At 36.7% G+C, this 13,835-nt stretch overlaps 1 protein-coding gene across 7 annotated transcripts in view; it reads left to right on the top strand.

The window, feature by feature from the left end:
• The window catches only part of Col5a2 (collagen type V alpha 2 chain), a 309,094-nt gene that overhangs the window by 122,078 nt on the left and 173,181 nt on the right, over positions 1-13,835 (top strand). For 5 of the 7 annotated variants that reach the window (XM_033756386.1, XM_033756384.1, XM_033756385.1 and 2 more), the window contains one exon: positions 13,128-13,194. The exons of the other annotated variants lie outside the window; for them this stretch is intronic. In XM_033756386.1, coding sequence (XP_033612277.1) covers positions 13,128-13,194 — 67 coding nt within the window. The remainder of the gene's footprint in view (positions 1-13,127; positions 13,195-13,835) is intronic. 7 annotated transcript variants of the gene reach the window in all.

Consider the following 13,835-nt stretch of genomic DNA (forward strand, 5'->3'; position numbering starts at 1 on the left):
TGTTTCTGTTTTAATATTTAGATCTTTAATCCATTTGGATTTTAATTTAGTGCATGGCGAAAGATAAGGGTCTAATTTTAATCTGTGACAGGTTGATATCCAGTTTTTCCAACACCATTTATTAAAGAGGCTATCTTTCCTCCACTGAGGATGGTGAGCTCCTTTGTCGAAGATGAGGTAGCTGAGTACATCTGCATTTGTTTTTGTGTCTTCCAGTCTGTTCCATTGATCCTCAGGCCTATTTCTTTGCCAGTACCATGCTGATTTTATCACAGTGGCTTTGTAGTATAGTTTCAAATTGGGAATTGTTACACCTGGTGCCATGAGACTTTTGCCTATAATGGCTTTTGCTATTCTAGGTCTCTTGTGGTTCCAAATGAATTTTTGGATTCTTAATATTTTGAACTTGAATGTATTCCAATGGCTTATGAAGGCTCTGTTACAGTTTTCTTAGAGAAATCACTCTCTCTATACATCTAGTTTGGGTTCAGAGAGATCTCGGCGTCTCCATCTGGATATAGAGTTCTGAAGTTGCCTATAATGGCTTTTGCTATTCTAGGTCTCTTGTGGTTCCAAATGAATTTTTGGATTCTTAATATTTTGAACTTGAATGTATTCCAATGGCTTATGAAGGCTCTGTTACAGTTTTCTTAGAGAAATCACTCTCTCTATACATCTAGTTTGGGTTCAGAGAGATCTCGGCGTCTCCATCTGGATATAGAGTTCTGAAGTCTGGGGGTGAAGCATGTGCACTGCTCTCTACAGGGATTTTGGTTGTGATGATTAGAACTGATTTTTAATAGCTTGAAGCTGGAGATGTTGGCTTTCCTGGAATGTAGGGAATTTCCCATGTCCTGCATGACTTGAAGATCGTGTCGATCGTTAATGAAACTGATACATCCATTTGTAATTATTTGAGCCTAGAAACACCTTTATTATATGTAAACAAAACTTTTAAAAACTTTATTATATGTACAAAACAAAAGCACCTTTATTTTGTGTAAACCCCCCTTTTTTTTGGTACTGGGGATTGAACTTGGAACCTTGAGCTTGTGAGGTAAGCAGTGGCACCACTGAGCTAAATCCTCAGCCCTGTAAACACCTTTATAAGTAAACAAAAACTATTTTATGAGAAGTTTTAGTACATTATAAGTTTTTCTGGAATGCAACTGCCAACTATATTCAATCTGTCCCTTAAAATATGTAATATTTCCACGTAGATGTTGAATATGAAAATTATAGGCAGTAATCATTGTGGCTAGGTATAGTATCTTATTTTTCTTCCTGTCATCTGATATAGTTATGGCTGAACACTTACATATTAAAATATCTATTGCTGTATTTTAAAAGCCTTTAAAATCTGTGTTATTATTAGGACATTATTGCTTTGTTAAAATTCAGTATATTTGAAAGTTATATTTTCTAAGAATTTGATGCCAGGATAGTAGAAGAATATTAAAATTTCTTTCCTAAAAGTTAGACCCAGCTAGAATCACTGATCTAAAATAGAGAACCCTGTAGAAGAAAATAGTTCTTCTTTTGATAAACAATAAAGATTCTCCCAGTAGGCTAAGATTGGCAATGACCTTATTCTTTTGTTCAAAAGGATTAAAAAGGAAATCTTTTTCTAGATCAGATGATGATAGTTTTTGTGTGTGTGTGTGTGTGTGAGAGAGAGAGAGAGAGAGAGAGAGAGAGAGAAAGAGAGAGAGGGAGAGGGACAAGAGTTTATAGTAGAAAGACTAAGAGGAAAAACTGAAAGGAAGTTTGTACATGTGTCTTTTTTTCTTTGTAATTTATATATGGTGCTGCTAATATTTTTCCCTTCAACTTGAAGGCTAAGTGGGTATATCTTTAAATAAATGGAATGGTTTCAAATTATTTGGATAATTTATGAAAAATTTTGAATAAGAATTCTCACTTTGAAGTCATTCTTTGAATTTATAGTTCATGAGAAATTTCAATTAAGCCATTTAGCAAATTCTTAAAAAGCAATATTAGTAAAACACTATTAGAAAATAATTATGTATATTATCATTAAGATGGAAATCAACTAGGATACGTACACTCTTAGGTTTGCAACTCTTTGAGCTTTGTGCCTCCCTGTGCTTGGAGTTGCTTACCTCTTCTTCTAACTCTGCCTTTGGATGGTTTGTTTAGTCTGTTGCTATAGCAGTCACTACTGTGCTCCCTAATATTTGGCTGGAAGGCCCAACTTCCGCTGTAGGTGGCAGACATGGCAGTTTTGCCACCACAACTGGCCAAAGTAAAGGACCATGTAAATGGACGGGAGCATCGTTACATTCTTCCTCTTCCCCCACTTGATGTGTTAGCGACACGTAGTACAATTTGAAAGAAAAGAAAATCTAAATCGGGTCATGAAGCCAAAAATAGAATGCAGTTAACTGACTCTTCGAATTGAGTCTAAGAACTAGCTAACAAACATCTGATCCATGTGCCTTGTATGATGAGAAGAGAGACTTTTATGATTCACATTTTCTCTTGTTCAGCTGCCAGCTCTTTTCTGATTGACTGACCAAATGTCAAAAATCCTTTGGAGGTTTTCCTGGTGTTTTTAGTCTATCTGTAAATCTCATTATTTTCCTAACAGTCTTTCCAGAACATTTAAACAATTTACTTGTCCTTTATTTTCTGCATAGTTTAAGATATTATTTTTGAGCTGTATAGGTAGATATTAGTCATTTTGCTTAAATATATAATTTCAATTAGTCATCTCTATCTTGGTGACATCTTAATGTTTTCATTATTAATTCTCATTAAGACTAATTAGAAATTAATAGGTTTGCTTGTGCTACTAGATTCTGTGTAATTGTTGATTGTGAGTTATGTCAAGCATATTTTCATTTTCCATAATTTTGTACAGAAAAGTTTGTATAAAGTTTCAGATTACAGGGGTTCAATGGATTTATTATTTTTATATATATATATATATATATATATATGCACACACATATATCACTTTCATCATATGGAATTTTTTTTCTCATTGAATTTATTGATACATTTTAGGTATACAGTACAGTTGCATTCATTGTTGGGATCTTGTACCTTTACATGACAGGTCATCATATGGAATTAGTACCTGTACATGATATATCTTGATATTTTTTCCCATCCCCCCTTCCCTTCTCCTCCTTATTTGCAAAGGCTTTGTTTCCATTTTATCTTTCTTTTCTTGTTTTTATTTTACTTTCCCCCTATCCGTCTCTAGTGCCCCTTCCCATTTGATTACGTTCTTCCTATTTCATGATGTATTATACATTTTGCTCCTTATTTACATTTTCAATTTTCACACTGGAGAAACAGTGCAGTATTTACACGTGTGTCCAGTTTATTTCAGGTAAGAGTATGGTGTCAAGGTGCATCCATTTACCTATAAATATCTCAGGTTTATCCTTCTTCACGGCTGAGTAACACTCCATTTAAAAAACCCACATCTTTATCCATTCATCAGTTGATGGGCAATTGTGCTGTTTCCAAGATTTAGCTATTACAAACTGTGCTGCTAGAAACTTGGATGTGCATATATCACTGTAACACAATGCTTTTAATTCTTTTGGAAAGATACCAAGAAGAGGGATAGATGGTCAAATGGAACCACTATCTAGTTCTAGTTTTTTGTGGATGCTCCACACTGATTTCCACAATGTTTGCATCAGTCTACACTCCCACTAACAGTGGAGAAGGGTTCCTTTTGCCCACAGCCATCAACATCTATTATTGGTTGATTTCTTGGTAATAGTCATTCCTTCTAGTGTGAGATGGAAACTCAACATCATTCAAGAGATGCAAATCAATAGATTTTTAATGATAATTATAAAAATAGTTATAATGAAATAAATGTCAAATATATAGCTATGTCAATCTTTCCAGGAGTTTGAATATCTCCATTTATGACCTCCACTCTTGTTTCTGTCAACCTTATATTCAAATCACTAAAACCACACAGAAATATGGTCTATTTTTAAATACTTCATGGAAAGAGAAGAGCAATGTCCATTAGTAACTAGGTCTTATGCTTTACAGATTCTTTGGAAGGAAGATTTTCTTTATATATAACCTGAATTCCTACTACCGTAGTGCAATTTCCCTTTTACATATTCTAAATAGAGAACATCTGCTCACCATCTTTCTTTCTTTTACCTTTTGCCGAGTGCCATTAGCAGAACCCTTGCTTCTGACCTTGGCTATTCAAGTCTGACCCTTGAAAAAGTTACACTTTATTTTGTCTGTACTGTAGAGCACAGTGGATTCTTTGTTTACTGCAGCCTCATTGGACACATCTTTTTTTTTTTGGCATTTATTAGTGCATGTTTGTGTACATAGTGATTATATTCACTGTAGGGGACTGGTACATGTACACAACACGTTTTTTTGCATGGGGCTAACTGATTATTTTCCTACCACAAGTGTAAGCCCTGAGCCATTTTTCTAGCCCATCCAGGACACTCAGAAGGTGATAGCAACTTTAACTCCCTATGGAGACCAACTCTATTAATTATCTTCCCTGTTCTAGAAACTGGGGGATTCCTCTGGATATTGGGCTCCATAATCAGTCTAGTGGCCAACCAGACTTTGTATTTGCTTGCCCTCATACTTCTAGGCTACTTTATAAATATATTATCTTCTTTTGCTAAATGATTTGAATTGACATTTTGGTGTAACTTTCTTTTTGTTTGGTTTTTTGAGACAGGGTCTCACTGTGTAGTTGAGACTGACCTGGAACTCACTATGTAGCCCAGGCTGGTCTCGAACTCACAGTGATCCTCCTGCCTCAGCCTCCCGAGTGCTGGAATTACAGGCATGCGCCACCTCACTCGGCTCTGGTGTAACTTTCTAGAAGGATGTGGTTCCTCTGAAAATAATGATAAAATGTTTGTGCATGCATTTTTTCTGAGATACTTCATAGCTTTCAACAGTTTCCCAAGCAAAAATCTAATGTAACGCAATTTAAAAGTAGCTTGTATTTTAAAGATGCATACTGAAAGATTTAAAGGTACAATATTATTCTGTTTATGGTAAAAGTGAAATAAAATTAAAGAAATGGACAACTTTGTTGTTTCCATATGTCCTATGTCCCCCACTGAACATTTTTGGATAACCTGCTGAGCCCTCTTCTGTCTCTTTTCTATGGGAATTTCCATGTAGTTACTAAGATTTCTGTACAGTTAAAAAGACCCCGAGGCCCTGGCATATTTTGTTTAGAAGATGCCTTTCTGGCTTCCTAAACTTGATGGCTTCTTTCCCTGCTAGAGACCCTTTTATCTTCACTTGGAAATTCCACCAACAGTAGAGCAATCCTGACTTCACTCCTAAGGTGTCCTAAACCCTGTGTGACCCATTACTGTTGCCAGATACTCCTCGTATCTGTGTCAATTTACCGAGTAAATCTTATGTCAGTCTCCCACTTCTATCAGTGCAGCAGCTTGTGAGACTGTCAAGTACAAAGATGTGAAATATGAAAATTTGTGTTTCTCTTTAGTCTTTTCTTCTTAATGTCAAATTTGTTATTGTAATCAGGGAAGAAAGACAAAAAACAGGAATAATTAAGCATATGGATAATTATATTCCCTAAACTTAAGAAATAAATTTGGAGTCAGGGATTTAGCTCAGTGTGGTTCCACTGCCTGCCTTCTCAAGTGCAAGGTCCTGAGTCTGATCCCCAGTACAAAGAGCAAAAAACAAAACAAAACAGAAAAGAAACAAATTTGGGGCAAAACAATTGGGGAATTGAGGCTGCCTTGGAAAATTTGTGACACATAACAGTGAAGTTTAATGATCATTGTTACTCTGTGAGGTTAAAAACAACTCTGGAAAATCAGAATTTCAATGATTATTACTACACAACCTTAATGGAAAAATCAGGTTGGTGTACAACACTCAGTCACATTTCAGGAAGAAGCTAATATATGTGCTTTTTTCATTTTTTCTCCTAGTGCACTTTTTTTTCTTTGAATGACAACTGTTCTGCCATCAAAAGCATTTCTGAACTAGAGTGAAATATTATTTGGCTACTAGGATGTGTAAAATGTGACTGGATCGCATTATTTTCTTCTTCTCTGTTCAGATCCAAGTCACTTATCTGGTGTTCGGATCTACTCTGTTGGGATGTTGGGAAGAAAAGGTACAGAGTGCAGTTGGAACTGTCAGCTATATTTAAAGACATTGGACCCAGAAGGAGTCTTGGAGACCATCTGGCCAAGCTTTTCACCTGAGGAAATGGGTCAGGCTTTGGCAGGTGATTTGCCCTGGTCGTTTGGCCATCACGACAGAGGGTAATGCCCAGTTCTTTCAGTTCCTTGGTTCGTTCTCTACATGTTTTGCCATTTTAATACCTGGCCACTTGCTATTTTTTGGGCAACTGCAGCTCCTTGTTGTTTCCCTTTCAGTGAAAGAGAAGTAAAGTCAGATACAGGAATGAAACAGTAGTCTCATATTACAAGTCCCACTTTTTTACCCACAGGCTAAAACATGTATTGCCTTCCTTATAATCTTTCATTTTGAGGGCAGGGTTTAGTTATGAAACTGCATATTGCACTTTCAGCAGTCCTGGGACTATAATTATTATGTGCGCTTTCACTTTTTATTGAATGAATTATCATGTCTTGTTCCCAATAAAAATAATCAGGTGTCTTTAGCTAAGAAGTCTATTGGAAAAGAATAGTCACTTAAAATTATGGAGAAAAGCAAAAATGTACCGAAATTACTTTGGTTACAAAATTAGTAAGTTAAGGATCAGTGTGAATATCTTAGTTTTTATGAACCAGTGGAAGAAAATATGAGTTTGTAGTATTGTCAGTGTAAACACTTTACTTTTGCACCAACAGAATTTCTCAATACAAGTAAGAAAAATTACCTCAACAGAACATACTTTAATAATAAACTTAAATATGCTTATGCCACAGGAAAATAAACTTACTTTAATATACTGTATTTACTACAGTAAAATCTATATTGCCTTTAAGTATATACTCTATACAGTTTATACTGTATTAAGTATACTTATTAAAATAGAAAGTTTTTATTGGGTAAGATAAAATATTGATATCTACATTTGGAGATATATTGGAAATTTTGCTTTAAAATATATTTTATGGTAGCTATTAATGTATGATAATTGCTTTGAGGGTGGCTAACTTTTACCTTTTGCTTTCTATCCCAGGATCTGGTCTGCTTCTCTATATGTTACATATATTAAGGTATTTAATTGATAGTGATGACATTTATTATAGCACTAGCAGTAATATCCATGGCATCTAAGTATGCTATAGGTATTTTTGCATTTCAAAGAATGCAACTCAGAAAGGCACAGTCTGTGTTATAGTCAGCCCTCCACGCAACCTGGCCAGTCCATGCTATTTTTCAGTCCCTTTTACTGTTTTTGGCATGATGTTTCAGATTGTGAAATGTTCTTCCATCTCTTCTATTACAAACTCACTCATTTCCTTTAAGAAACATTCCGTGATTCCTTTCATCAATATGGGTCATTCCTCCCACTTTACTTCTTTTTTGGTATCGGGGATCGAACTCAGGTCCTTGCTCTTGTGAGGCAGGCAGCAGAGCCACTGTGCTAAATCCCTGGCCTCTCCCACTTTACTTTTACAAAGAGTTTGTGATTTATTTTGGTTCGTTTACCATTCCATCTTATTTTACAGTCAAATATTCCCATGTTTACACATTAGGTTTTAAACTCCTAAAAGGATCTAATGTTGAAGCTCACCTATAGTAAGAATTAATATATATTTATCAAATTGAAATATGCCCAATTAAAAGAGTATTTATTTAGAGGGCAGTGAATCTTTTGAAATACATATAATTTATCATGAACAACATAAATTTAGATTATCGTTTGAGAATGTGGCCATTTTTCAAACAGCTGTCCAAATAATAGTGGGTTTTAGAAAAAAATTTCCAACATCAGAAAGATTTTAGGTGCTGGGCTTGGGTAAAAGAAGTGGCCATTTGGATGGAGAAAAGCAAAAGTAGTACAGATGGTACTAAAATTACCCTATAAATTATATTGTGCATTGGAAAGTATGTTGAATGACTATACACATTTTACTGTTTTAATAATTAATTATGGAGTACAAACTTTTGATTTTCATGGAATTTGTATTTGAAGTAGACTTCTAATTTGTCTAGATTTTGACGTTTATTATTAAATTAGCTTAATCACACATTCTGTTAATCAACATTTGGAATTATGTTTAGATTCTGAAACTCACATTAATCAAGATTCAAGCTCAGACATGTTCTAATACATGGGAAAGAATGTGGCTGGCCTATTGTACATTTGGTGGAAGGGGGAATCCTACATTTCTTGTGTCCTGTCCCCTATGTCCCCTCTGTTGTACCCCTTGGGAGGGAACATAGAATGGAGTGTGCAGAAACATTTTGTGTGTATTTAGTAAATATATATGGCAACTCTTTGTAAGTGCAGGACCTAGGTTATATGACAGAGAGATTATGGTCTCCTTGGAAGGAGAAAGAGGGGTATACTGATGCTTTCCAATGGTAAAAGTTTATTCATAGATTGAGCAAGAATCTGTGAGGTGATTTGCTTCCCAAATTGGACCTGAGTTCACGGTTTTCCTGGCATCCCTCAGCAGTGGAATCCTGTCTTTTGGCTGTTGGTGGCAGGCAGAGCAGCCTGATTCTGGCGTAATGTCAGGGAGAATGCCCTGTGCCACAGGGTCTGGAGTGGCTGCAGTTAGGATGGGTGAGGCGCCAGCAGCCCCGGTGAAGTACCACAGCAGAATGGCGCAGGAGTTGGGCCTGCGGGCTGCCATTGGCCCTCAGCATGCCTGCGGGCTTCCTTCTCACCCCCTGCCCCATACTTCGGAATCTGGATAGCACATGGATTTGCCTGGCTGTTCTCCCAAGACAGTTTAAAGCCCTGCCCAGGATCTTTTAGTGGAGCACTGGCACTGGTTTAGTTCACTGGCCAAGCTGCCTTGAGTTTCTAAACTAAGTACAGCCAACCAATATTCACACCCATCCAAACTGCTGTTCGTGAAGCACTCAGATCCCTGCCCATATGATGCAGTGCATTGCAACTTGAACAGGATAAAAGACCACCATCCCTGTTAAATTATAGCATAGCGCTTAAAAGTTAAAAATATCTTAATTGAGAAGGTGTGAGTTTTAATTTTTGCAAAGACTTTGTGGAAATAATAAAACAGTCAACAGCAATCAACAGAGGATTAAATTGTAGGAACTCAAGACTTCATTTTTTGCCCAGTACCAGGGATCAAACTCAAGACCTTGCACTTGTAAGGAAGGTGCAGCACCACTGAGCTAAATCCTTGCCCCCTCAAGACTTCTTAATAAGAGTCTTTCTTGGACTTTGTCAGCGGCAGGCCCCAGGGTGATGAAACATTAGAAGCACTGGCTGTGAGGATGGTTAGTTTATGACAGTAAGGAGTTTATAATCTAGTTGGTGGCTTTTTAAAAAATTACTGTCATGGGGTAAGAATAAATCATCAAATAATCATATACTGTATTTATTTTTTTAAAGATATAAACCCGATCTTGGTTTGTAAAGCATCAGAAAAGTTTCATTGGGGCTGTGACTCATGGACAAAAAACCAGAAATTGGTTATGGACATCAAGACTTCAGTTGTAAAACACACAGAGTGGGAAGGGAGGCCTCAGTTATGAATAATGTATCTTACTTTTTACTTTTTAGGGATATAATTTGTAGCTAGCAAATATTTATAGAGCACTTCATAAGCCTTCTTTGATGCCAAGAAGTTGGTGTGGTTTGTTAACTTTTTTCTCCACAGCATCTCTTGATGTAGGTGTGACAGTTATCTCTACTTCACAGATGGAAAAATGGATCTAAGAGAGATATGGTAACTTGACCAAAGTAGCATTGTAACTTGGCCAGAGTCATAACCTAGTAAGTGGGAAAGTGGATCTGGGCAAAGGCAGTCTGATTCCAGGGCCAACCTAACTGTTATACCATTGTGCCAATTGGTCCTTGTTGATAACCCTGGAATGTTAGGAAAGATCTACGCCCTCAGCTCCTGGAGTTATTCATTCAGCTGTGAAAGTCTGCACCGCCACCCTCATTGTTACAGCAGGATGCTCTTAGCTGCCTTTTGGGGTCCCAGACATTTCCTTTCAAACCTGTGCTACAGCTGCCCCCAGAATTACCTTCCAACCCACAATTCTGCTTGCTTCCCTGTTAGAAGTGTCTTATTTCTATTAAGAACAAGAACAAGCAGGCTTCCTTGTGTGGCATAGACTGTCCATTTTAGAGTCTGACCTTCCTCCCAAATTCCTTTTTTGTCCTCAATCCTCTCAAAAGTCCCAGCCATACTCAACTATGCATTGATATAAAAATTTTAGAGGAGTTTTACAGTTTCTGTATGATGTTATTTTTAAAATACCCTTTGAGAGTTCATGTAGGGGAAAAGTTGAAGTAGTGAGACATTAGGCTGAAAAAATGGATTGGATTTCAAAAAAATTTTTAAAACATTGACATTTTTAAGGGGTTTGAAATTTGTGAAGTAGCCAGGAGAGAACTTTGGAAGAGTTTCCAACAAGGAAAACTCTCCATCATGGTGGTTTTTAGAAGGATCAACTTGTAGAGAGCAGAGTCAGATGGGAGAACCTGTCTGCATAGATTACTGTGAATCTCAAGTGCCATGAAGTGACTGGAAAAAAAAATATATATGGTTGTTCAATGAGTGAATTACAGAATATGTCCAGGAATTAATGGTCACATCATTGCATTCTCTCTGTCTTCATGTTTTGTTTTGTTTTGTTTTGGTACCGGGGATCGAACTCAGGACCTTGCGTTTGTGAAGCAGGCAGCAGAACCACTGAGCTAAATCCCTGGCCCTCTGTCTTCATTTTGATCTCCATCTCCCTCTCCCTCACAAGAATGTACCCTTTCTTTTTCTTCCATTTGAACTCCTTCCTCTTTGATTATTAAGGCATAATTTTCTTTCATATTATAATCATTATAATTCACATTTAACAAATATTTATCAATTATTTAGTGCTATGAGATTAGTTTGGAGAATTTTTTCATACTTGATCACTTGTAGTTCTTATGAGAACCCAGTGAGATAGATATCATGGCACTCCTTTTGCATGTGATTGGTGCTCAGATTCACATTTTTACACAGGGTACCTACCTGGATCCAAACTCTTATCCTGTTTACAAGATACCAGTTAAAAGATTCACATCATGATTCCTTTTTGGCCACTGATTAAAACTTGTAGACCAATTTCACCATGTTAGTCATCTTTCTTTAAAACGAGGATAAAGAAGTAGCCAGGTGTGGTGGTACATATCTATAATCCCAGCACTTGGGAGGCTGAGGCAGGAGGATTGCTTTGAGTTTGGGGCCAGCCTGTACTACATAATAAGTTCAAGTCAAGCCTGAACCACATGGCGAGACCCAGTCTCACAAAAAGAAAAGAAAACAAAACAAAAACCCAAACCAAACCAACCAAACAAACAATCCTCCCAAACAACGACAACAGCAAAACCAAGGTAAAGAAGTGAGTACTAGATGATGAGATGGAATGGGATTGTGAAGAGATTTATTTTTTCCAGAGAAATAAAGATGCAAATGCCTTGCAGTCAAAGTAAACACTACACAGAAGTGTGAGGATAGTTTGAGTGCAGTCACCGTGGAAATCAGTGTGGAGATTCCTCAAGGAACTAGGAATGGAAGACCCCTTTGACTCAGCTATTCCCCTGCTGGGTATCTTCTCCAAAGAATTAAAAGAATTATACCACAGTAATATATGAGCACCAATGTTCATAGCAGCAAAATTCCCGATAGCTAAATCTATGAAGCAACCCAATTGCCCATCAATGCGAGACTAGATTTAAAAAAAGGTGGTTTTTATTTTTTTATTTTTTATTTATTTATTTTTTGGTACCGGGGATCAAACTCCAGTCCTTGTGCTTGCGAGGCAGGCCACCGAACCGCTGAGCTAAATCCCAGGCCCCCCAAAATATGGTTTTTAATAAAATGGAGTACTACTCAGCCATAAAGAATGAGAAGCTAGAGACATTTATAGCTAAATGGGTGCACATTGAAGCCATATTCTTAAGTGAAATAAATAGGACAGATGTGTAAATACTGAATAGTTTCTTCTACTGTGAGAAACTGAAAGTGTAAATAAGGACTAAAAGGTATAATAGATAACGTGAAATAGGAAGAAAAGGTGCAAAGGGGAAGTCGAAGGGCTGGGGAAAAGAAAGAAGGCAAAGGAATTAATATGAGAAAAAGAAGAAATGGAAACAGTCTTTGTAGATAGGGAGGGGTGGAGGGGTTGAAGGGAGGGCAGGGGAATGGGAAAAAAATAAGAACCAAGATGTATTATGTAAAGGTGCAAATTTCCTATGATGAATGTCATTACATTGTATACCTTAAATGAACCAATAAAATTAATTTTAAAAAGACCATTAAAAAAGATCAATTAAAAAGATCTGGTGGGAGATAGAATTAATTGCTGGAGTGGAAGCTTCCACAGCCTTGAAAAGGAAGAAGGAGCCTTGTTCCCCAAGTGGAGGGAAGTTAGTGGACAAAATAGTAGCAGTCCAAGATAAATTTTCAAACAGAGGAGGCGAGAGGACCATGAGAGACACTGTCAGTAAATTTAGTCATCTTAATGATTCTACCTGAAGTTGCACCAAATTGTTTGGCTACAGAAAATTTGGGGAAGGGTTAAGTATTGCTTGCTAGAGAAGCAGAAGAGCCTGGCTGACTTGGTTACTTGGTTAAGAGCATGCGTTATGAAGTTACACTGTCTGAGTTTTAATCCTGGTTCCTGCATAACCGTGGGAAGTCATTTAACCTCTTGGTTTCTTTATCTTCACTGGTTAGAGGGATGAGATACTACCAAGCTCATAGGCTTGTAATGCAAATGAAGTGAGTGGACATAGCTAAAGCACTAGGAACTACAGTGCACACACGGAACGCCCCACATGAGAGAGAACTGCTACTGCCACGTATCTCAGCACCTAATTATCTCAAATATTGTTTATTTTTTTCATATGGTATTTATTTTTACTGCAAGATATGGCTTAGCCATACACCAGAGATGAAACATGGCTGTTCTTTCCTTCTCTTTTACAGCCATATCTGTGTACATGCAATGATACACAGATAATTAAACTGGCCCTAATTCAGCTAGCAGTTTGTGGTGAGTAGTGTCTGTGATGTTTTAATGGCTTTATTTTTGATTAAATAATTAAGCAAGAGTACTCCACCAAGGTTATCATGGATAAAATATCTACTTTAATACCTTAATTTGGAATGCTGGAATAAAACAACAGAGACAACTCATTTATATCAATTATGCTCACATATCCTCATGAGTTCTGGATTAGTTTTGAATAAAGAAATTTTGCATTCCAACCTGCCATAGAGAACTCTAATCAGTCTATTTCCTGCTTATAAATTAGCCTTCCACTGGACTTTGGCCATAACATGCAGAAACATTTTTAGACTTCAGGGGTGACTGGGTAAAGAATTAAAGCTTTACATTCATGAAATACTTATTGCTTAAGAACTGCTAACTTCTTCCAATATGACATGTTGACTCTGAAATATGGCTATTTTGGTATGTTCTTACAAGTAGTGATAATTACTAGCATGAAATTTCAGCTTCCACTTTAGAGAGTTTTGGGAAAATGAAAAATAATCCTGATAATATATGTCTGTCCTACGTATTCCTAGCTTCATTTCCTGAAGGTTTGTTTTAATAAAATCTTTTATGGTTTGCCAAAGAAAACTTCAGAATTGGCTATCCTTGCTACAAATGGTAAAAAAAAAAAAAAAAAA

The sequence above is a fragment of the Fukomys damarensis genome, unplaced genomic scaffold (assembly GCF_012274545.1).
Source record: "Fukomys damarensis isolate Sample0158 unplaced genomic scaffold, DMR_v1.0_HiC HiC_scaffold_26, whole genome shotgun sequence".
Classification (NCBI taxonomy): Eukaryota; Metazoa; Chordata; class Mammalia; order Rodentia; family Bathyergidae; genus Fukomys; species Fukomys damarensis.